The sequence below is a fragment of the Capra hircus genome, chromosome 21 (genome assembly GCF_001704415.2).
Source record: "Capra hircus breed San Clemente chromosome 21, ASM170441v1, whole genome shotgun sequence".
NCBI lineage: Eukaryota > Metazoa > Chordata > Mammalia > Artiodactyla > Bovidae > Capra > Capra hircus.
In genome coordinates, this window is record NC_030828.1 from 28,629,246 (window position 1) to 28,653,070 (window position 23,825).

The window sequence follows — 23,825 nt, forward strand, 5'->3', positions numbered from 1 at the left end:
ATTTGTTTTAATTAATTTGCTTACCTGGCTGCATCTGGTGTTAGTTGCAGCACACAAACTCTCTAGTTGTGCTGAGTGGGCTCAGTAGTTGCAGCGTCTGGGCTCTCCAGTTACAGCGCTCAGGCTCTGGAGCATGTGGAATCTTAGTTCCCCAAAGTGGGATGGAAACCTCGTCTCTGGCATTGCAAGGCAGATTCTTGCAGGGCTGTCCCTGGATGGGAGGTTTCTTGATTCCCTTTCTCTTACCCAGCAGGTTGCTTGGCCTCCCCACCAGCAATAGAAATGGATCAGAGGCCAGACAAGAGATTCAGGCGAGACTTTGTTGGGGCCCCCGCTGCAGCAGAGAGAGCAGGAACAAACAATCGGCTTCCTTGCTTGCTTCCCGATGAGGGTGGGGTGGGGGGAGCTGGTTCCTTATATGGGGTGAGGGTCAGGGTGTGTTCAGGGTCAGGCTAAAGGGGTGGCTTATGTGGTCCGCCTGCCCCTTTGGTGGTGTTGAGTGCAAGGGGCATGTGCAGTCCCCTGCTTCTGTTCCAGGCTCTTCAGAAGTGTCAGCTGGGTTTTTAGTCTTTTTGTATCTTGTTGGGAATTTCCCCCAACTGTGCATGCATGCAGTTATTTTTAGTCCCATACACTTTCTCTGTATCTTGTTGCTGGAGGAGAAGTTTGTGCAGGTACAAGCACCGCAGTGAAGGGCCTCAGGCCCCTGCGTGTCTCATTTCCGAGGAATTTTGGAGAACTAAGTGGCTTCTCAGTTATTAAAACTATGGCAGAGGTGAAATAGGAGACGTAACCTGTGTTTTGGGGTGGGGGTGGGTGGGTAGGGGGATTCACTCTTTTCTAGTGTCTAAATTGTAAACCTTTTAAAGGTATTCAACTCAACTGCTCCACCCTTCCTTTCAGAACTACTGAGTGTGACCCTGTGTCCAGGAACGTGGAGATGCCCACCTGGTGGGCCTCTGGCCCGTGGCCCCAGCAGGGCCAGACATGGGGGCCTGGCTGTGAGGCTGCAGGAGACAGCTGGGCAGGACTTGAGGCGGGCCCCAGCTGGCTCCTCTTTGGCATCTGTGGTGTTGCGCTTGTGCCGTGTGGGTGGGTTCCAGGCATTGCGTTCACTCTGGGTCTGCGGGCAGGGGCTCCTGGTCATCAGTTGTGGCCTCGAAGAAGAGGGAAGGAACTCCCACAGGCAGTGCCAGTTAACTTTTTTCAAATTAAAAATCCCTTTTATGCAGAGTTTCTTAATCAGCTCCTGGCAGAGCTGCTGTGGGAGCATCCTGCCAACAGAGAAGAAGGAGAGAAAAGGTAAACAGCCACACATTCCAGTGCCCGCAAGGCCCACGTGACTGCAATTGTTTCCCACAGTTCTTATTAAGCATTTAGCCCCAGGGAGAGCATATAGACTACAGAACCAATGACAAATTCAGAATCGCAACTGAAATGCCTCCATTTAAATCAGTCTAGTTTTAATGCAAACCAAATCAGTTAGCTGTCAGTCTGACTAATATTTACTCTACCAAGTCACTGTAATGACATATCAGGTAAAATTAGCCATTTTACAGAGATGTTTAGTGTTATCTTTTCCTGCAATGCACTGGGACGCTTTCCCACATTAGCGAAGTGTTTTGTGACACCTTCGCAATCAGAGAGTTGTGTAATTAATATTAAAAAAGGGAAGAGATGATTTAATACTATCCAGAGTCATTGGAATGCAGTTGCCATCCTGTTTGAATGACCAAACTGGAATTGAATGTTATAGGGCTTAGGATAAAGTTCAATCAAATGCAGATGGTATTTTATTTTAATTAGCTCCAGTCCCTATTGTATACAATTGCTTTGATAAGTGATGGAATTTAAAGCCCACCCCTACTTTGCCTGAAAGCTGATAGAGTGTACACTTGTTAAACAGAACCGAACAGAACACCAGCGGGAGGGAAGATTGAAGACTGCGGTCACATGCATGCACATACTTTAGGCATCTCTGCTCTGACCCTGTACCAGCGTCGTGCAGTTGTTGTCCCTAGTCACCTTTACTTGATGTTTTAAACCGCCTTTGAAAAGGGCCATTTTGCTCGAAGAGCTTGGTGGGCCAGCCCTCTCTCTTCTTGGGAGAATAGCCAGCCTGCGCTCCGGGTGCGGTATCAGTCGCTGGGTTTCTCCAAAAGGCTGTCATTTAAGCCAACTGAAAGCATTTGTTTTTAACTTGTTCTTTCGCCAAGAGTCTGGAGCAGGGTGGATGTTACAGAAGCACCAGCCAATAGCTGTAAGGGCTCCCAAATGTTTTAAAAATTACTTGTTCTGACTATGTTCCAAGCTGGCTGATAGTTGGATGTTGCGTCTTCCAAGCCTTACATTTTAGAGTGGTGACTCTGGCTCAGCCCTCCCACTGTCTGCTCAGCCAGATCAATGGCGGAAATGGAAGGATAAAGATGTTGTCAGGGGCCCTCAGTGGCTTCCCATGGAGTGGTGGGAGGCTTCGGGTTGATTCTCTGCTCCAGCCCTTCAGCGCCTGGGAGCTGGGAAGTGATTTCCAGGACCAGGGTGGGCATGCTGTTTGTGGGACAGGACTTTGCCCCAGAGCTTCATCAGCTTCAGCTTCTCCTCCAGCAGTGATGCAACAGTGAAGCTGATCTTTCCATTAACCACAGAGGGACTTTTATCTGAGCTTTGTGTGCTAGAGCCACTGGGTGTGCAAACAAACAAAGTTCCTGGCAAATACCAGCACGTGGACAGGAAGTGACTGCATTGATCTGGGGGTTGATGAACTGTGGGATGGGCTGGGGGTGGAGGGGATGGGTTGGGCTGGGGAGTGGGGTAGACTGCCACACACAGCCCGATGGGCCCACCCATGTGGGGCGGGGAGGCCTTCAGCTGTCTGTACATTTCAGCACAACCCTGCTGGGTCTAGTGGACTGGCTGCTATGAACTGGCAAACAGAATTTTCAAATAGGCTTTAAAAGATGGTGCTTTATGATTTCACCAGGAGGCTCACACTTCCACTTATATGCCTCAAAAAGTCCCACAGTCCCACTTACATGCCTCCAAGAGTCCTACAGTCACTGTGTCCCAAAGCTGAGAAACATCCCAACCACAGCTCTGTCTCGGAGAGAAGCCGCGCCTCCCCCACTCTCGTTCCTCTGCCTGGGCAGCCCCGTCCTGCCTTGGCCTGAGTCCCCACCTGCACCCCTGCTCCAGCCCTTCCTCTGTTGCCTGGATGCCGCACAGCCCCTTTCACTGGCCAGCTGTGGGCATCCTTGCCCAGCCCTTGTTGTGGTGCTGCTGCCCCAGGACGTCCTGCTCAGGCCCCCTGGTCTGGCCTCCCTGCGGCCAGGCTGGGCATTGTGATCCTCACCGGATGACATCTGCACTTCCTCCAGCAGCCTGTGCACACCCTGCCTCCCCTGGTGTCTCTCCGGTCTCAGCCCATGCGCCCTCCCACTGGGAGCTGGCTCAGGGTGCTGCTCTAAGTGGTGGGAGGTCCGTGCTCTGGGTCTGTGAGGTCCCTGGGACTCCTGGAGTGGAGGGGTCCAGGCTGTTTAGATATTGTCCCAGCATGAAAGCCACAGGGCCAGAGCTCATCCAGCCATGTTTGGAGCTGCCCACTGCTGCAGGGCACGCACTGTCTTACCAGGCTTGGGAACCCACGGGCATCCTCCTCCCTGGGGTTCCCAGCACTGCGAGCCCATCCAGAGCAGCAGACAGGCCCTCGGCCCTCGGTCCTGCTCTTGTTCCTGTAAATCTGTTTCCAGCCACCCCAGAAACTGCCAGGACCAAAGGGCCCAAGCTCAGCGGAGTTTGATGGGAGTGAAGAGGGCTTCGTTTGCTGGGAATCTGTTAGTGACCAGGACTGGCACAGGGCTGGTGGGAACTGCAGGTCGTTCCCAGGAGGCCTGGGATTCCAGGCCCAGGAGCTGCAGAGAGATGTGGGGAGAGAGGGACTGGGTTCAGGTGCAAGTAGCCCATCCTGTGCCTGGGTGGTTGGGGGTTGGGGAGGGTGAGTCCTGTTCTCAGGGCCTGGCCACCCTCACTTGCTTTCACTCCCAAGTCCGGCAGGCCACCCGGTGAATAGCAGATGGACCCTCAGTGTTTACTGAAGCAGATGTCAGTTTTCACAGGGTAGGTTCACATAGCAAGTTGTATCTGTTACTGTTTTCTTTTTATGTAATGACTTTTTTTTTAACAAGTGTAACTTTACATATTATCCTATTTTTGTCTAATTTATGTTCCCTTGTTGTGGTGGCAATGAGGGAAAAAAGGAAACCTCCTTCATGCTGCACAGAGGTTGTGATACTGATCCTGAGGCAAGGGTGGAAATTTCTTGACGAGCTTATGCCAGCTGAGGCTGGCCTGCGGTCAGCCCTGGATGTGAGTTCTGGTGCCCAGACCGGCCCAGCATGGGGAGTGAGGAATCCAGCCCCTCCCTGCCCATCGTGCATCACCCAGGGATGTTCGAGAAAGGTGTCTCTGGGTCCCCGGGCCTGTGGCTCTGAGGGAGAAACGCCCACCAGGACGCTCGGGTCTGGCAGCGTCCCCGCTGCCCAGTGATCCGGATCGCATCCCTGTCATTCGACTGCCGAATGCCCAACTTCAGAAGTACCTTGTGGCCTTGGTTACATTGTGACAGAAGCCCTAAAGAGGGCTTTAACTGACCAGACAGCACTGACGAGGGCTGGCCGGGCAGCCCTGTCTGGCTGGTGATCCTGGAGTCAGCACTCCGGCCCCCCGTCCCTTTTGTGATCCTCAGGGGCGCAGGGCAGGTGGGAGGAGCTTCCCCTTTCCTTTCAGGAGAGTGAGAACTCAGATAATCAAGGACCCTGACCTCCTGAGTCCCGTCTTGTCTCCTGCATTTGCAGGGGGGTGGTGCCAGCTCATACCAGTGATGAGCGGTCACCTCTTGGCCCCTGTCCTTCAACTTTGACAGGGAGGATTTGAGAGGTGGCCTGTGCTCTGGCCAGCTGAAGGAATAGAGATGTACCTGTGTCCCCAGTGGCCTCTGTCCCGTGAGGGGATTGGGGCAGGGGGAGTTGCGTCTAGGCTGCATTAGATCAGCTTTGTTTTGTGGTTTGTCTTCCTTCTCTTCTGCCTCTTCTACCGCCCAGGCTCTTGGGTTTGCAGAGCAGCCTGGCATCTCCTCCCCACCATGGGTGGTACCTCAGGGGGCTCAGGTGTCTCCGTGAGACTCACTCTAAGGAGGCTGTGGGCGGAGGAGGGGGTGACAGTCCTCTGTCTTTGATCACTCTCCACCTCTGCAAGCTGGCCTCAGTTCTGTGCTTCTTAACTGTGCCAGAATCGCAGGCCTCTTGGAAAGGCTGATGAAGGCTGTGGACACCGTTTCTCTCAGAGGAGGAAAGAAACCCTAAGGTCGCATCCGCACGGCTCTACACACAGCTTCTGGGGCTCCTGGGACTTGAGCCTGCCCCTCCCCCCTCCAGGGACCCTGGATGCTGGGCAGGAAGCCCCCACTTGGCAACCGCTCATGTCCTACACTTGCAGTCCACGGCCTATCCTCAGAGAAGGAGCACGTCACAAGCTGTAAGGTGACGTGCTCTGGTCAGGGAGTGTGGTTTCCTTTCTGTGGGTCTTCACGCTGTGAGTTCGCATCTCACTGCATCTCGGCCGGTAGAAAGCTGGCCCAGCACGTGCTGCAGCAGGTGTGTGGAGCAGTCAGGGTTGATGGGACTCGGGATGTGAGCATCCAGGCCTTCGCACGCAGGGGCCCCAGACGGGCTGATCTGACCCTTGCTCCACAGGCTGGAGGCTGAGGGGCAGACAACAGGGTCACAGGTTTACTTTCCCAGCGTGCCTGCCGCTAGCCTCTCTCCTGAAGAGGCCTTCGGATCTGGGCCCTGGACACTTGGAGTCTGGCCTCTCATGACTTCCAGAGACTTGCCCTGGTCTGCAGGCATGGCTGGCTCTATCACAACACACGGGAGAGGGAGTCTCCATCCTTCCCTGGTGACAGAAGGATATGTCCCTCACTTCGAGGATGCCAAGGTGGGGAGAGAGGGTAAGGCGGACCAGAACTGTCTCTCTTGCTGTGCACGAACACAGGACCTGAATAGAACTCCGAGTCACAGGCTGAGCGTGGGGGCTGTGAGGAGGCAGGCAGCTTGATTCAGTTCCTGCTCCTCCCCTTGAGCTGGTGGGGGTCTGGGAGGGTGGTCACAAGGGTCTCAGAGAAGGGCTGTTGTCCTTCATTCTGTCTCCAAGTGGAGCCCCCGGGGCCCCTTCTGGGCCCCACCAGCTCTTGGTGGTGGCCCAGGGCTTCCCTAGCGTGCAGGGCCTGTGGGTGGTGGAGGGCGTTAAGCAGAGCACAGGTGTGCAGTGGCTTTGGGTGGAGTGCAAGGGCTATTCTTGCTCTGGTGGCATGCTTTCATGGGACAAAGTTTCAGAACAGCCCCTTGGCACTTGTTGCACCCGGGATGACCTGCTGGCCGCCTTCTGGCCCAGCAGCCCAAGGGAAGAGGGCGTGGGCCTCCTTCCCACACGACACTTGGACATTGCATGGCCTGATAACTCAGTTTTCAAGGCCGTTCTAGGGTCCTGCTCATTTGCGTGGCCTCTTTCTCAGCATCTTTTAGGTTTACCTCCTCTCAAGTGCAGAGTGACATTTAGCAGACGCCAAATTTTAACTTGACTTCTCAAGAAGAGAGCTGGAGGAGGTGTTAACCTTCCGAAGTATGCACTGCTCTTCACCTCATCTTGAGAAGATGGTAAAGTCTCATGACGAAAATGTTTAACGGCAAACATGCAGGAGGTGGATAAAAGAAAAAGTCAGAGTGATGTTTCACCTTCAAAATAGGACTGAAGAAATGAAAACGCTTTACACGGGGTTATAGAGACTTGCCCAAAAGAGATGACCTGTGCTGAGCCGGGCTCAAATGTGGCAAACCCAAAGCGCCAGTCTTGCACACAGAGTCCACACAGCTCCCCTGGCGGTCATGGAGGCCCAGTCGCGCACTCTGCTCCACAGTGGTTTCAAAAGTCTGTCTATGGCTATATTTGAAACCTAAAGCGTATTCATGTAATGTCATTCCTTCATTCAGAGAGCATTTAGTGAACTCCTACTGTATGCCTCACATCGCCTGGCACACACAAGTACAGTGGTGAGCGAAATGCAGCCCTGGCTTCACACAGGCCAGTGGGGAGCAGAGGGTGGTCATACCAACCTGGACATGTCCAGCCAGAGCTGTGGGCGGTGCTGGATGAGCCAGATCAGGGCAGCCCCAGCTCCAGGAGACATGCTTCCCTTTTCAGCATCAGGGGTCGTTTGCTGTTTAAGGAAGACAGAGGGCAAGGACCCTGTTACAGGCTGAGAGCTGGAGAGACTCGCATGACCGAGACACATCCTTCCCTCCTAGGGAGCAGGGTGGTGGCTCCTGAAGAGTCCATGTCCACATCCTCCATGTCAGTGGCGTCACTGCACAGACACGCTCAGGGCACAGGAGCCTGGCGGCCCACCCCAGCCGGCCCAGGTGTCAGGGCAGGGTTCCCTGGTGGGGAGGGTAGAGAGGAACACAGTGAAGAGGCACCCACCATGAGGCCAGGCCAGAGGGGGCCTGGGCAGGGGTCAGACTGCGCCAGGCATTGGTCATGGAGCAGGGACCCTCCCAGAGTCATGTGACCTCCAGATGCCGGGGGCGTGGCAGCCACAATGAGCTGTGGGTGACGGGGTCCTGACGCCTTTAGGAGACTCTTGTGTTGGAGAGGATCCCTGCTTTGTCCTGACTTGGGGGCTTGAGGGGAGACAGTGGGTTTTAGTGCCGCCGAGTTAGGAGAATCAGGCAGTGAGAGGGCCCTGGGTGGGCAGGCAGGACCCACTTTTGTGGCAGCTTTAGTTTGAGAGGACAGTGGGGGCAGGTGCCCAGGGCCCAGTAATGTGCAGGGAAGGGCGGTTAGGGTGGGGGCTCCAGCCAGAGCTGGTAGCAGTGGGCACCCTGGGATGGCCCCTCTGTTTAGGTGAAGTCCCCACACCAGCGCCCCCACTACAGCCCTCAGCCCCTCCTCTGGGGGCTCCAGGTCCGATGTTAGGTAGGACAGCCTTATGAATTCTCAGACATGTAACACCTCAGCCCTGATCAAGGCTGTGATCCCAGGGGGGCCATAACAAGTGACCACCAGCTGGGGGCTTCAGACACCAGAAGCATATTGTCTCACCATCTGGAGTCCAGAGTCTCCAGAGCTATGGTATTGGCAGGTGTGGTCCCTCTGGGGGGTCCTGCCTTGCCACCTGCAGCTCCTGGCAGCTCCAGGCGCTCCTAGAGCTGTTTTCTTCCCGAAACCTCACCTTCCTTGGTCTTAGTCTCCCCTTGCCTGTCCCTTGTCAGGATGCTTGTTGTGGGATTCAGGGCACAACCAGATAATCCAGCATGACCTCGTCTTCAGAGCCTTAGCTGATTACAGTTGCAGAGACCCTCTTCCTGCATCAGGCCACGTTCCCCCCGTTATGGGTGAGTGAAAGCACCTTTGGGAGGCCTCAGTCAACTCCTTGTGAAACCTAATGGGAGTGATGGAGAGCCGACAGGGATTTTCTTGTCCCTTCCTTTCTTCCAGGGACCTGAAATTTTTCAGAGTGATCAGTTCTCTTCCTAAGAAGGCTGGGGCCTCACCCAACAGCTCAGCTCTCACCCTGCACACACTGCCACGTGTGTATCTTAATGTGACCCAGGCCGCGGATCTACAGGCTTCCCTGAGTATATACCCATGGCCTTGACAGGTAGCCAGTGTGCACCGCAGTCTCTCTCCTGCCATCGTCACCAAAAGGTCTGAGCACCTAGAAGTTCTGAGGGCCCTAGTGAGCCAACCAGAAGTGAAACTGCCATGTAAAATGGACAGGCTGCCAGCAGAACAGGACAACGTTCCCTGTGGTCTGGCCTCTCGGGGCAGGAAGAGCTCACGGTGAGGCCCCACTCAGCCCGACTCGCCATCATCACCAGCTCACTGCCTGTGTTCCTTCCTCTTCAGTGGTTTGGGAAAAGTTCCAGAAGCTTTCCCTTATAGGTGGTAAAGAATCCGCCTGCAATGCAGGAGACCCTGGTTTGATTTCTGGATCAGGAAGATCCACTGGAGAAGGGATAGGTTACCCACTCCAGTATTCTTGGGCTTCCCTTGTGGCTCAGCTGGTAAAGAATCCACCCAAAATGCAGGAGACCTGGGTTCAATCCCTGGGTTGGGACGATCCCCTGGAGAAGAGAAAGGGTACCCACTCCAGCATTCTGGCCTGGAGAATTCCATGGACTGTATAGTCCATAGGGCCACAAAGAGTCGGACATGACTGAGGGACTTTCACTTCAGAAGGCTGTGTGTTATCTCTTAAGTGTTTGCTAGAACTCACCTGTGAAGCCATCTGATCCTGGACCTTCAGATGTTGGGAGTTTTTTCATCACGGTTTTAGTCTCAGCAACTGTGGCTGGTCTGCACTGGCTCACTTGTTTCCGAGCTCCGGGCAAGAATTGGTTCCACAGATGACATGTCCTTAGGGTCCTGAACTGTGTGTTCCTTTGTCATGAACAGCCTCACTGTTCACGATGAGGTGCCCCTTGGAAAAGCCACAGTTTCAGGCACTTATTGGGGGTCACTGGCATCCCTGACCCTCCTGGAGAGACCTGCTGGCTCTGGGTTCCAACCTGAGGGGCCCCTGAAGCAGAGCTCTGTGTCTGAGTGGAGATGTGTGTGTGTGTGTGGGGGGGGTGGTCCTGGGTGGGAATCAGCGGTGTTTACACTCATGCTCACAACCAGAACCAGCTGTGGACACACTGGAGACAGTCCAGCGTTACTGAGCAGGCCACTGAGTAAGGGGCCATGGAGCCATTCTCCCCAGAGACACAAGGGCCAGTCTGGAAAATAGCAGGAGATGGAATGCAGGAACCCCCTGCCCTTTCCTGGAGCCGGGTGAGAAGCCAGGCTGTGGCTGGGGCCTGGAGAAGGGAGAGGGGGATTGGCCCTGACCAGGTGACCATGGGCTGAGTCAGCCTCTGTGCCTGGCATCGGGGAGTTCATCTGTGCAGGCCTGGCGAGTGATTTACTGTATCCAGGTCCATTGGCCCAACAGTGCCTGGCAGCTGTCAGTGTCCTGCAGTGACCTTTCCCGGGGGAGAGAGCTGCTCCAGACCATGCCACAGGGACAGCCCCCAGCCGTCACCCCCACCCAAACTGTGTGTCAACTGGGTTCTTACCCAGAGTGCAGCAGCCACTGAGACCAAGAGCCCTTACTGTCTTTTCCCACAGGGGGATTGTTCTGTGACTGGTGGCACTGTGCCCTCTGTCACCTGCCTGATTTGTGGGAGCCACCCAGTTGGCCTTGGGAGAGGAAGGGCCCCTCCTCTGTGATAGGAAGTGCAGCCCGGTGGGTAGTGAGTTGGCCAAGCCGGTGGGCCCGGAGCATCCCATCCCAGGAGCTTGAGCTGTCTATGGGGTACGACCACTGTACTTACAGCACGCAGCCCAGCCAATTAGGGCATAGGGTCTTAGGCATTTTATACCGAGTTAAAGCTTCCTGGTTCAGGCAGTAACACTTTGGGAAGTCTCACAATGCCATCAGAGGGTGTTATGAGCAGAATACTTCACTGTGCAGTTTTATTTGCCATGCCTTTGTCTCCTGCATCTCCTGAATTGGCAGGCAGGTTCTTTAGTGCTGAACCTTCCCTGGTGACATTTCCTTCTGAGCATGTTGTCCTTGGAGATCAGGGTCCCCCTTAGATGTGGGGCTGTTCCACTCTCCTGGCTCAGGCGCCTGTGGGGAGGTCAGAGCTGAGGTCTGAGGGGAGCTGCTTGGTCCTTGATCTTTGTGCCTTCCTCCCCCTGGGGTCACCAGCCTTGACCTGACCTCCAAGTCACCCAGCTCCCCATGCCCAAGGCTCCATCCTTGTCTTCCTCCCCTACCTTCCCTGCCCTTGGCCACCTGTCTGCCTCACTCTGGGCTGCCTGGTGGGAGTCCTCAACTGGAGCACCAGCTTCTGAGAGCAGGGCTGGGTGTCCCCATCCTGCCCACTGCAGCCCCTGTGCAGAGCTGAGTCCCAGTGGCAGCAGAATGGGATTGGGAACCCATAGCAGCTGGACGGAGAAAACATTTAGGTTCAGGGCATGGGAGTTCCAGCTCCCTTATCTTTTAAAAGTGAAAAAGAAACCTCTTCCACTTTGAAACACACACAAACACACATGTGATGACGATACATCTGTGTGCCGGTCACTGATGGCACACTTTATATGCCATCCTTCCTTGTGATGCCACAGTGATGCCCATTGCACAGGTGATATGAGCAAATTGAGGCCAGGGAGGCTCCCTGCTTGAAGTCACTCTGCTGGTGAGTTTGGGCCCAAATTTGAATCCAGGCAGCCAGGCTCCAAGGTTCCTGCTCTTAAGTAACATTTATCCTGCCTCTCAAGCTTTTTTCCCTTGGTTGTGACAGGAGGTCATGCTGATCGAAAGAAGTTTATAAAACCCTGAAAGTAATTTTAAAATCTTACAGGAACAGTAAAATCTTAAATGAACACCATCCAGGAATCGCTGTCAGTGTTTTGCGGTGTGCCTCCCTAGGTTTTCTCTGCATGTCTGGTACCAGGTCTGGAGCAGTTGCTGTGCTTTTGTTATAGGGGTCATCGTAATTAACCATGTCCTCCCGATAAACCATTTGACACCTGTTATGCCACTGTACGCTCCATTCCTGAGCATGTATTTCCTTTTAATTAGGGACGAGGGTCACCAGAGTACTGGCCATTTCACAAGGTCTCCTTTAGTAGGATGATTTTCCTACTGTTCCATAAGGCCGGTCCTCTCCCCTTCCGTGTAGACTGGTTTTCATCTTTCAGATATGGTTGCTCTGAAGTGAAAACGTCTCCTTGGAATTAACCATCAGAGGCATCTGATAGACCTAGATGTTCATGGAGAAGGATGCCTGGAACACCTGCAAAGCGGCCTCGTGGAGCCAGGACATGGCTGCTGAAACGCAGAGTAACTGCATCTCTCCCCTGCTAGGTGAAATGGCTCCAGCAACAGGAAGTTAAACGCCGGGTGAAGAGACAGGTGCGAAACGACGCACAGGCACTTTATTTCAATGATCCCATCTGGTCCAACATGTGGTACATGGTAAGTAGGCCATGGGCCTCTGTCCCTGCCCTGTGTTTCTGAGATGGGTCAGCTCCAGCTGCGCTTCATTTGTGCGTAGAACCCCTATTTCAGTGCTGTCAGGCACATGCTCTCTTGTGAATTTCTTTCATTACGTGAGGGTCAGGGTGAAGGGCCCCCGGAGCAGAGAAGGGTGGGCGGCACCTTGAGCCATGGACGGAGCCCCTGCAGGGCGGGGACACCAGGGAAAGCCGTGGGGACATGGCCTGGCTGGGGCAGGAGGGCCTTCCGTGTACACGTGGCCAGGTCAGGGCGGGAGAGATGCAGTCCTCCTCGATGACTCCTGCTAGGGCCAGGAGGAGGAACGGAGGTCCTACCCTGTCCTCCCGCGAGCACCACAGCACCTCTGTTGGGCTGGCAGGTCTGTGTCAGGCGTGTCTGTGCTGGGGGCTTTGTGTCTCCTGTGCCTGCAGCACTGTGGTGACAAGAACAGCCGCTGCCGGTCAGAAATGAACGTCCAGGCGGCGTGGAAGCGGGGCTATACGGGAAAGAACGTGGTGGTCACCATCCTGGATGACGGCATAGAGAGAAACCACCCCGACCTGGCCCCAAACTACGTAAGTGGAGTCTTGGCACTGGCTCCCCGAGACGCTCACCTGCGCTGGTCATTACCTGAGACAACCTGTACAGCATAACCTACTTAAGCCCCTGGCCCTGCCCTGCCCCGCCCCATTACGTCACAGTATGGAAACCGAGCTGGCGGTGCTGGTGAGCCCAGCCACCCAGAGCCAGGGGTGTTTGAGAGGGTTCCCGGGCACTGCTGGGGCCCTGAGAGGCTCAGATGTGTGTGCACGGGTGAGTGTGTGGGGTGTCCCCTCTGCACACGTGTCTGTGTGTCTGTTTACCTCCAGGTCGGCGTGTGTGGTGTGTGCGTGTGTGTGTGTGTGTGTGTGTGTGTGTGAGGGTTGTGTGTAGGGGCCCTCTGCCTGTTACTCCTCCAGTTGTGCAGAGAAAAGAACCTGGCACGTGGTAACTTTTGAGAACTGCCTTCAAGATTCTAAGGCACTTGGGTGCCTCGGTTACATCAGTCCTCTCATGTTGATTGGGTAGATGGTTATGCACCCTTAACAATGTCAGTTTTTTAATTTTACCTTCTTAAAACATTTATTAAAGTTGATTTATAATGTATTAATTTTCGCTGTCTGGCAAAGTGACTCAGCTATATATGTGTAAAACATCTTTTCTGTTACATAATTCCCTGTGCTGTATAGTAGGACCTTGTTATTTATCTACCCTGTATATACTAGTTTGCAAAGGATGACAGTTTTGAAGTCAACAATCAGGAGAGCTTTTACAACATGTCTTAAAGGAAGATAGGAGATTATACAGATACTATAAATATATAAAGCAAAAACATACATATTAAAAATATAAGATGAAGGGAATTATGAGGCATAGCTACCACATGGATGAACCGTGAGGCCAGTATCTGGGTCAAAAAACGACACACACTGATTGTTACTGAAATCACAAGTCTGTGTGCCCAACACGCAGTGAGGCCCATCAGATACTAAAATTAGACTTTGGCACAGAGAAAAGTTTATTATAGGTTCATACAAGCAGATGGGTGGCTCATGCCCTAAGAACCGCAAAGTTACTGAAAGCTTTCAGCGAGGCCCTTTAAAAGCAAAAGGTGAGGGAGGGGCGAGGTTGGTTGCTGCAGACTTCTCTGTGTCAGATCCTTTGTTCCTGAGGTCAGGTGGCCAGGTAGTGATGTTCCTGCAAACCTCTACCAGATGAATGTTATTCTTTGTCCTGACAAGAAAGCAAGGTCCCAAGGCACAGCTTTCACCCTTCAAGGCCCCAGTCCTGGCTCAGAGGAAACAGGTCTCAGTTGGCAACTCCCTCAGGGCCATGAGGGAGCCAGGCATCCACCCACTGGCCCTCAGGCTGCTCAGGCCGCCCAAATGGGGAGACCAGGTCCCACAGACTGTGACCCAAACAGATGGCCACTGCTAGTTAGGTCGCAGAGACAGGGATGGGGGACAGGTTCACGGCTGCTTCAAGGCCTGGGGTGAAGTTAGTGGGTGGCCTTGTAAGGGCTCTGGAGCCCTGAGGGCCATAGTCTCCAGTCTGCTTCCTGGGCCCCCAGCTCACCGAAGGCTGGGTAAGCTGCAGGGCCTCCGGGAGAAGGCCTGAATCTGCCTCTTACCTCACTCTCCACCTGATGACCACCCACCACTGACCCTTGACTCAGTCACTGCCACTGTGGTTCCTCAGGGTCAGGTACTAGTGGTCAGGGCCCACTGCAGCACTGACCAACAGCTGAGCAGCGCAAATAATGGTCGCTCATCGACAGTTGGCTGCTTGTGGGGCGGGGCCCATTGAGGCACCAGAGTAGTGGCTGAGGAGCCCTGTTGCCTAGTAACAGGGAGCAGAGTAATGGCTGCCTGCTAATCCCACTCTGTTACATGATCTCATGTAGGTAAGGTCCCTGGAGTAGCTGTACTCATAGAGACGGAAAGCAGACGGTGGCTGCCAGGGGCTCGGGAGGGAGGATCAGGAGTTAGGGTTTAAGAGGTGCAGAGTTTTGCAAGATGAATCCTGTGGATTGATGGTGCTGCCAGCCACACAACTTGTGGATGTACTTAGCACCACTGAGCTTTAAAAATGGTTAGGGTGGCAAATTTTATGTGTATTCACCACATAATTATATATATGTATAATTGTTGTTGCAGTAAGAGAGTGCCTGGCTTGTTTCTGTTTCCAGTCGAGGCGTAAAACCAGTTATAGACAGAGTTGTGATACTCTGGGCCACTTCTCTTTGGTCACCAAGGTTTCATTTTTTAGGATTCCTACGCGAGCTATGACGTCAATGGCAATGACTACGATCCGTCTCCACGGTACGATGCCAGCAACGAGAATAAGTACGTCCTGGGTCACCTGCCTGACCCCTACCTGCTTCCTTCTCTTTTGCTGTCCCTGCAGATAGTGGAGGCAGCCCACATGGGGACCCTGGGCTGGAGACAGGCTGGGGGCACCTCTCTGCTTCCTGGTGGGGTCTGGGGCTGACCACCAGGAGCCAGCCCCACACCACCTTCTAGGCTCGCAGGCTCAGTGGGTTTGGCCCCTTCCTGTGGGCTGTCACTCTGCTGGTCAGCTGCAGTGGATGTTGGGCCAGCATTATTCCTGTTTGCAACATTGTCGGAATATCTCGTGGTCTGCACAGCCAGCTGTGTCCAGATGACATTGTGTTCTCTCAGACCACTCAGTCAGCACCCAAGCCTTCTTGACCCTGTCTTTGACCTCACAAGGGCAGTGGCGGAGGCCCATGTGATGCTGGGGCTGGCTCTGTGGCTCTGTGCAAGTGGGGTGACCTTACTGAGTCTCGGTGTCTAAGATATGCCTTGTGTTCTGATGCTTCCTTCCGAGGGCTGGGGGCAGGGGTGAGATGACGGGTGAGGGACACACCATTACTGTTCGGTCATTGAGACTTGTGATAGAGGGAGTGGGGGTGGTCTGGAGAGACTGGGGGACTTGGCACCATTGGTAGCAGCCCTGGGGGTGATGTCTAGTTTCCCAAACCTGCCTGGGCGCTCCTGTCCAGTGTCCGGCCAGACCTTCCTCCATCAGCCGGCCCTGTGCATTGGCTCTTCCCCTTCTTCCAAAAGTGTTCAGAGGACGGTGGAAGCCCTTTCTTTCTTTCCCCTGCTGACACGAGGCCTGCAAGGTGTGTCCTCCTCAGTGTTCCCTGTTTCAGTCCATTTGATGCTGAGGTTGGAGTCCCGGTGCCCCGCAGGAAGGGAGCCCTGCAGGAAGGCTCAGCCATAGGAGGCGGTCAGCGGGCTGGCCGCAGCGCTCCCAGCGCCTGTGGAGGCCTGGCCTCACGTCCCACATGCCCTTCCCACTCCATGGCCACCACGCTGGGGCTGCAGGGCGCAGCGGGCAGGGAGGGACCACCCAGATGCGGCGTGGTGAGTCCTGAGTGGGACCCTGGGCCCATGACTCAGGGACAGCCCCAGCTGCAGGCACACATGGTCCAGAGTGTGGACGGAGGGAGGGCTGCCCCGGGGGCTGACACTTGGGCTCAGGACTGGCTTTAAAGGTGGTTTTGATTCCGATTCAGTGATTCTCATCTCTGATGGACTTTCTCAGAGATGTGCCTGCTATAGGTGGTAGAGTGGGGTCATTACTGAGGATAGTGCTGACCTCAGGTCACCTCTTCCTATTCCACCTACTGCTGTTGAGTGTTCCGTGTCCAGCCCTCCTCCTTGCCCTCTGCTGGAATGGCTCTGGAAAGGTGTGTTGGGGGGAGGGGTCTGCCCAGGGTGAGCACGGGACAGGGAGAGGGCTCAGGGGACAGAACCTAAGCCTTTGTTTGTTATTATTTCATCTCTGCAGACAGGCCAGCATCTGCACAGTGCTGTCAGTCAGAGGGATGCAGAGCCTGGGGGGTGGGATGCAGAGGCCGTGGGTGCCCAGCAGAGCCCAAGCCTGATACGGGTATCACATCTGCAGGGCAGCCTGTGGGGCACATGGATGGCCCAGCAGTGATAGGGAGGAATGGGGGATGGCCTCAGTGTCCCCCAGCTTAGGGACAATGGCTCTTCTCGCAGGAGGGTCCTGCCACGGGGGCTCACGGCTGGCCCAGCAGTTGTGGGGAGGATTGAGGGAGGACCTCAGCGTCCCCAGCTTAGGGTCCTGATTGCCTTCTCTCCTTCCCGCAGACACGGCACTCGCTGTGCAGGAGAAGTCGCCGCCTCTGCCAACAACTCCTACTGCATTGTAGGGGTTGCATACAATGCCAAGATTGGAGGTGAGGCCCAAGTGTGCTGCTGAGGGGCTCAGGCTGGCCTGGGTGCAGGGTGCAGTCCCCTGCATGTCTGGGCAGCTGCACTCCCCATGGCGTTGGACCCAGTCGGATCCTGGCCTCACCTCACACTGCCTGGGGCCTGTAAAGGCTCTGTGGGTGCTGGTTTCTGGCTCCTGAGTCACCGCTGTCAAGCTGACTGCTCCAAGAGGCCACTGGGTCCTACTGCTGGCCTTCCCAGGCTTGCCAATCACTCTCCCAGCAGGACTTATGGTTTTCACCTGAGAGGAAGCCTAACCTTGGCCCCAACTCTTGCTGTAGCCTCCTGGACCACTGTACCTGCCCCTCAGCTTTAGCCAGAGGACGTTTGTCACAGTGACCCACAGACTTGCCTGGTCTCCCCTGTTTGTCATGGGCTTGTAGCATTCACATCACCCCAAAAGCCTCCCTGCCTCCCTTTTGGGTCAGTCCACCTATGAGATACAGTTGCCCACACCCAACTGTGCTTCCGTGGAGGCTCTCGAAGCTGGATGCTCCCGCCTTGTTCTCCAAGGGGTCAGCCTTCCAGGGCTCTGTAGGGAACACTACCTGACCCAGGATATCTCTGGCTTTGTTGTTTATTTTCTCCATTGGAGAGTCGGGCTTCTCTTGTCAGCATGGGGTTTAAGAGCAGAGTCACGCAGCTTCCTCTCGCCTCCCCTGCCCAAGCCTGGCAGTTGGTCCTTTCAGAATGGCAGAGGATCATTCAGCATGTCCTCTGGAGTGTCTCGTAGGTGCATGCGGCTGAACTGGCATTGAGTAGGTGTGTGCCGGGCCTGAACAGTCCCGACCGTCCACTTGGCCTTGGGGCACTGCGTCCTCACCTGCTCTGGCCCTCAGTTGGAAGTGCTCATGTGCACGCCAGTGGCTGTGCTGGGTGCCTCCTTCCCATGGCACAGCTGCTTCTCGGCTGCTTTTCTTTTATGAAGGGGCCATAGCTCCTTCAGCTCTATGATGAGCAGTGAAAGGTGGGGAGGTTGGGCCAGGGGTTCTGTGGGTCACTGTGTCCTTGGGGAGCTTCTTGAGTTTTGAGTAAAGGCTCCCCAGTTTTCACTTAATGAGGACTCTCCACCTGCCCTCTCCCTGGAAACCTTTGAAGTGGCTGGGACCTGTCAGTCTGTGACATCATTAATCATCAAGAGCATGTCCTGCAGAGAACAGATCAGAGGACTGTCACCTGACCTCACTCCATCATGGACAGTTCTTTTATGTTGAGATGTGCAAGGTCTCCCTGGAGCCTTTGATGAGTAAAGACCCAAGAAAAGTCTCCCTGACTGATCTGGGTACCAGTTGAATTCCCGCCATCCACTGCCTCTGTGTCCTGGGACAATGGGTGTAAACTCTCTGTGAACAGGGGTGGGGTTGCCATGGAGAAGGTGTGGGGGTGTTGGCATTGACCCAGGGAACCTATGACAGCCAGGTCTCCAGAGCTGCTGCACACAACATCAGCCTCTCCACCTTCTTCCCAACCCTCCCTCCAAGCCTACCCTGGACAGGCAGCCTTCAGGCACCCTAACACAACCTCCCTCTCCACGTGCTAGCACAAAGCAGGGAACTTCCCTTAGACACTCTGGTGTGTCTATGAGCTCACCTTTTTATATCTTTTCTATTTCTAAAGTTTCAAGAGATTTAAGTGTATATCCTAACTTAATTCCAATCTATGTGGAGTTAATATTATACAACTTCATGTATAGTATATGAACCTAAACCATTACTTGAGTTCACACTTAGTTTCATCTTTTATGCTGTTGTTTTTATGTTATTATATTTTATAAACCCACTGTTTATTCTTGCTGTAAACAGTTGGCTTGTGAAAAGAAATATACTTACCTACATGTTTACCCTTCCTTATTTTTTAGCTTCAAGATTCCTTCTGTCTGGTTTCAGTTTTTCTCCAGCCTGAGAATTTCTTTTACTGCTTTAGTATTTCTTGAGGTGTAGGTATGCCGGTGAGAAATCATCTCAGATTTTATCTGAGTTTCATCTTCTTTGAAAGAAGTTTTGGTGAATCCTGGGATGACATGGTTCTCTCTCAGCCCTTTAAAGATGCTCTTCCATTGTCACTGGCATTCATTGTTTCTGACGATGAGTTGGTTGTCATCCTTATTGTTGTTTCTCTGTATGTAATGCGAGTTGTTTCTCTGCCTCCTTTTATTTAGCCAGAGTAAATATTTAGTAAATATTTCATTATTTACTTTTATTTATTTAGTATTTTTTTTCCTCTCTATGCTTTGTCTGTGATGACTCTGATGGCCCTTGGTGTAGTTTCTTTCATAGTTATCCACCTTGGGGTTTGCTGTGCTTCCTAGTGGGTTGTTTATTCTTTCTTTTTCTAAATGAAGTTTGGAAAAATTTCTGTCAGTGTTTCTTTAAATATTTTTTGCAGTCCTGTTTTCTCTCTCTTCTCTTTGGGCACCAGTTATAGCTGTTATATTGCTTGATATATCTCACAGGTTAAAGCTGTAATCATTTTTTAAATTTTTTATTTTGTATGTACCTCAGATTTGATAATTTCTTTTGCACCATTTTCTTTAAGTTCACCAATCCTTCCTTTTGTTGCATCCAATCCATTGTTATTTCCACCCACTGATTTTTTTCCTTTTTCTTTCCTACTCAAATATTGTGCTTTTCTGTTCTTTGATGTCCATGTGGCTATTTTTTCACTATCTCCAAATCTTTTCTGACATTCTCTTTCTCCTCATCCATTATACCTATATTTTATTTTGGATTCTTTAACATATTTATGAGTTTTTTTTACAGTCTTTGGTGCTGATTCCAATAGCTTGGTCATATATGAGTATGTTTCTATTTTTTAAATTGAAGTGTAGTTGATTTATAGTGTTTCAGGTGTACATCAAAGTGGTTCATATATATAATATATATGCTTGTATCTTCAGATTTTTTCCATTATAGATTATTATAAAATATTGAAGATAGTGTTGTATAGTATGTCCTTGTTATTTATCTGTTTCATATATAGTATGTATCTGTTATTCTCAAATTTAGGTCAGACAAAAACAAATATATGATATCACTTTATGTGGAGTTTATAAAACAGTGATACTAGTGAACTTACTTGCAAAACAGGAACAGACCCACAGACATAGCCACAGACAAGCTTCTGGTTATCAAAGGGAAGTGAGGGATAAATTGGGAATGTGGGTATGTTTCTAATCATTGATTTTTTTTTATAATGTACAACATACTCCTGTTTCTTTGCACATGTCTAGTAATTTTTTATTGTACACCAGACATTGTATACCATATATTGTACACCTATATTGTAGGGACTCTTGATCTGTTATCCCTGACAATTGAGTGTTGTTCTTTCTGTCAGTTCAATTTTTCATTTTGTAATAACTCATCTGTTCTGATTTACCCTTCGCTTTAGAGGAAATCCTTTAGCTCAAGAACAGTCTTTACTCTTAGATGTTATTGTTGTTCAGTCGCTAAGGATAGTGTGACTCTTTTAGTATTTCAGTGGAAACACTGAAGCGTTCAACCAGCATTTCTAAGTTGGCAAAGTTCAAGCTCCGAGTTGACTGCAGTGCCCTTGCAGAGGCAGCAGCTGGAGTGTCTGCTCACTCATTCAGCCTCCCCCTATTCCTCTCTACCTGGGCTTCTTAGAGACTTGCCCAGGTGTGCTCCATGCACGGCTTAGCTGAATATCTGAGGGAAGTTTATGTATGTCTTCTTCTCTAGCTCTCTACTTTCTAGGATTTCTTTCAATTTCCAGCTTCTCCAACAGTTCCAAACTCAATCCCACAGCTCCCCAGAAGAATAAGATTGCATTTTCCTGATTGAGTTCTAGTTTCTCTGTATTAAGAGACATGAGGAGTTCCCTCAGATGAAAAGTTATGAACCTGCATCATACCTGGTATGGTTGCTTTTTTAAGAACTGAATCACCTGCTTCTGCCTTCTTCTGGTTGCTTTCCAAAGCCCTTAAAAAGTTCTTGTTTTCTTAAGTCTTTAGTCCAGAGTTTATAATTATTATTTTTAAAAGAGTTAGTGTGATAGAAATTACTCTGCCTATATTGGAACTAACACTTGTGGTTTCTATTTCTTTACCAAATAGCTGGTGTATGTCCTGGTGGCTCAGATGGTAAAGAGTCCACCTGCAATGCAGGAGACCTGGGTTCAGTCCCTGGGTTGGGAAGATCTCCTGGAGGAGGGCATGGCAACCCATTCCAGTATTATTGCCTGGAGAAGCCCCATGAACAGAGGAGCTTGGCAGGCTCCATGGGGTCACAAAGAGTCAGACATGACTGAGTGACTAAGCATAACACAGCACATTGCTGCATAGTAGTTACTCCAGCAAACATTTGTGATCTAGCACAGACAGTGGATTAACTAAGTGATTCCAGCTGAGGGTCATTCATGAGGTTGGCTGTGATTGTCATCTGAGGGCTTGCTGGTGGCTGGAGTATCTACTTCCAGGACAGGTCATTTATTTGGTTGTTGGCTAGAGTCCTTCATCCCCTCCTGGCTGTTGGCAAGAGGCCTAGCTTCCTCCTCATGTGTACTCTCTGTGGGGTTACCAGAGCGCCTGCGGCATGGTACCTAGCTTCTCTCACTGCAGGTGATTCAGAGAACCAGCAGGAAGCAGCAGTGCTTTTTATGATATGGTCTTAGAAGTCACACACGGTCAGTTCAGTCACACTCTGTTCTTTAGAAATGATCCCAACATATACTCAAGAAGAGAGACATTAGGCTGCATCTGTTGAATGAAAAAGTGTCAAAGAATTGTGGATATGGTTTAAAATCACTGCAGATGGGCTCCTAAAAGTTTACTATATATTTATACAAATAGAGTAATTTTTTTCTACCAACTTTCTTTGTAGAATTGCATGTTTCTTACATGTTTTATCACAGGAAAATAAATGGAATAAAAAGTGGCACTGTCCAAATATGTCTATAAAATAATATGCTTGCTTGCTAACAAATCGAAATAACTCCACAATGTATGTAATGCTTTATCAAAGTGCAGAGGAGGACAAGGAAGGTAAAATATCATCTGGAAGCTGGTGAAAACAGAAATACCCAATACTTACAGAGTTCTGTCTACATCGTAGGCACTGATGAGGTGTCTGTGTGTAGTGTCTTACATAATCTCTACAGAGCACTCTGTCATTGATGCTGCTTTTGTCCTCATTTCACAGATGAGGGCCAGCCAGCTCTTAGCCTCTACTCATTTACAAAAATGCAGTGCAGGAGATCTGGGTTTGATCCCTGGGTCAGGAAGATCCCCTGAGAAGGAAATCGCAACCCACTCCAGTATTCTTGCCTGGAGAATCCCATGAGCAGAGAAGCATGGCATCACAAAGAGTCAGACACAACTTAGCGGCTGACACTAACCCTTTAAACCTTATTTACTAAGTGTGGATAGATGGATGAATGGATGGATAGATGGACAATATTGGTTTGTTTTTTTTTTCTAACTTTTGATTTACATGCAGATGGTTCCTTAGACATGTTGGTCTGACTTAAGATTTTTCACATTAACCATGATGTGAAAGTGATACATCAAAGTAGAAACCCTAGTTTGAGTTTTGAATTTTGCTCTTTTTTGGAGCTAGCAATATTCCATATGGAATTCTCTCACGGTGCTGGGCAGTGGGAGCCTCGGCTTCTAGTCAGTCACAGAGTCGCAAGGGTAAACAGCTGACACGTGCAGCCGTTGTGTCTTCACTTTCGGTACAGTATTCAGTAAATTACAGGAGATATTTGATGCTTTATTATAAGATAAGCTCTGCTGTAGGTGATTTGCCCAACTGTAGGCTAATATAAGTGTTCTGAAAATGTTCAAGGGAGGCTGGGCAAGCTATGATGTTTGTTGGGTGGGTATATTAAATGCATTTTTTACTTAAACCTGTCCTAAGTTGAGAACATTTTACGAGAATGTAACCCTATCATAAGTCAAGGAAGATCTGTACTTGTATTTAGTAAAATATACTAAGTTTAATTTTATGCAAACTTAATACAAGAGAAACCAAGTGAAACTGAATATTCCTGAACTTTAGATTTAATTTTATGTTTAATTGTGTTTGTTTAGTGTTTATGCTTGCTTTATTTGATTTATGTGCATTGAACAGAACAAAAAGAAATCAGCTTAAGGGGAAGAAATTGCTGAACTTCAAATAAATATTTCCTTATGTGAGGAAAGGACATATTTTCTCAAATATCTCTCTTTTATTAAAAAAAAAAAAAAGTCCCAAGATTGTGACAGCCTTTAAAGATGCCAGGGTTAATTTTTTGTTGTTACATATATTTCCCATACTGAGTAATTAGCATTCACTTCAGCTTGTTCTCACTTCACCCCACACCTCAATTTTAGTTCTTTTCTTAAATATTGTTTTTACATTGTCAAGGTTCAATGTTAGTCACCTGTCATTATGATTCTCATAGTTTTTTAGTCTTGGGTCCCCACCATCATTTTCAGTATAGCCTTTTCACTCCTAAATAATTTAATTTGATCATCTCTTAATTCACTGGACTTTGCCACCCATTAACTTTTTCAAGCTGGAGGAGGGCATAGCAGCCCCCTCCCGTAGTCTTGCCTGGAGAATCCCATGGACAGAGGAGCCTGGTGGGCTATAGTCCATAGGGTCACAAAGGGCTGGACATGACTGAAACGACTTAGCACACACGCAACTTTTTCAAGAAAGGCTAACAGGATCTTTGGGAAGTTCTGAAGGTGGCCTTTGCACCTGAGTTATACCTTTAATGTATTCAGCCTTATGGAACTTGATAAACATCACCTGCTTGTCTTCTGGATCCACTGTTGCTTGGGAAAGTTTGAAGTCAGCCTAAATCCTTCTCCTTTTAGGTGACTTGACTTTGGGGCTTGGATTATTGTTGCTCTTCAGTCGCTAAGTCATGTCGAACTCCTTGTGACCCCATGGACTGCAGCATGC

The 23,825-nt window shown here is 50.9% G+C and overlaps 1 protein-coding gene across 2 annotated transcripts in view; it reads left to right on the forward strand.

The window, feature by feature from the left end:
* PCSK6 (proprotein convertase subtilisin/kexin type 6) overlaps positions 1-23,825 on the forward strand; it is a 171,122-nt gene that overhangs the window by 53,209 nt on the left and 94,088 nt on the right. For both annotated transcript variants that reach the window (XM_018066352.1, XM_018066353.1), the window contains exons 3-6: positions 11,972-12,082; positions 12,535-12,678; positions 14,912-14,988; positions 16,789-16,877. In XM_018066352.1, coding sequence (XP_017921841.1) covers positions 11,972-12,082; positions 12,535-12,678; positions 14,912-14,988; positions 16,789-16,877 — 421 coding nt within the window. The remainder of the gene's footprint in view (positions 1-11,971; positions 12,083-12,534; positions 12,679-14,911; positions 14,989-16,788; positions 16,878-23,825) is intronic.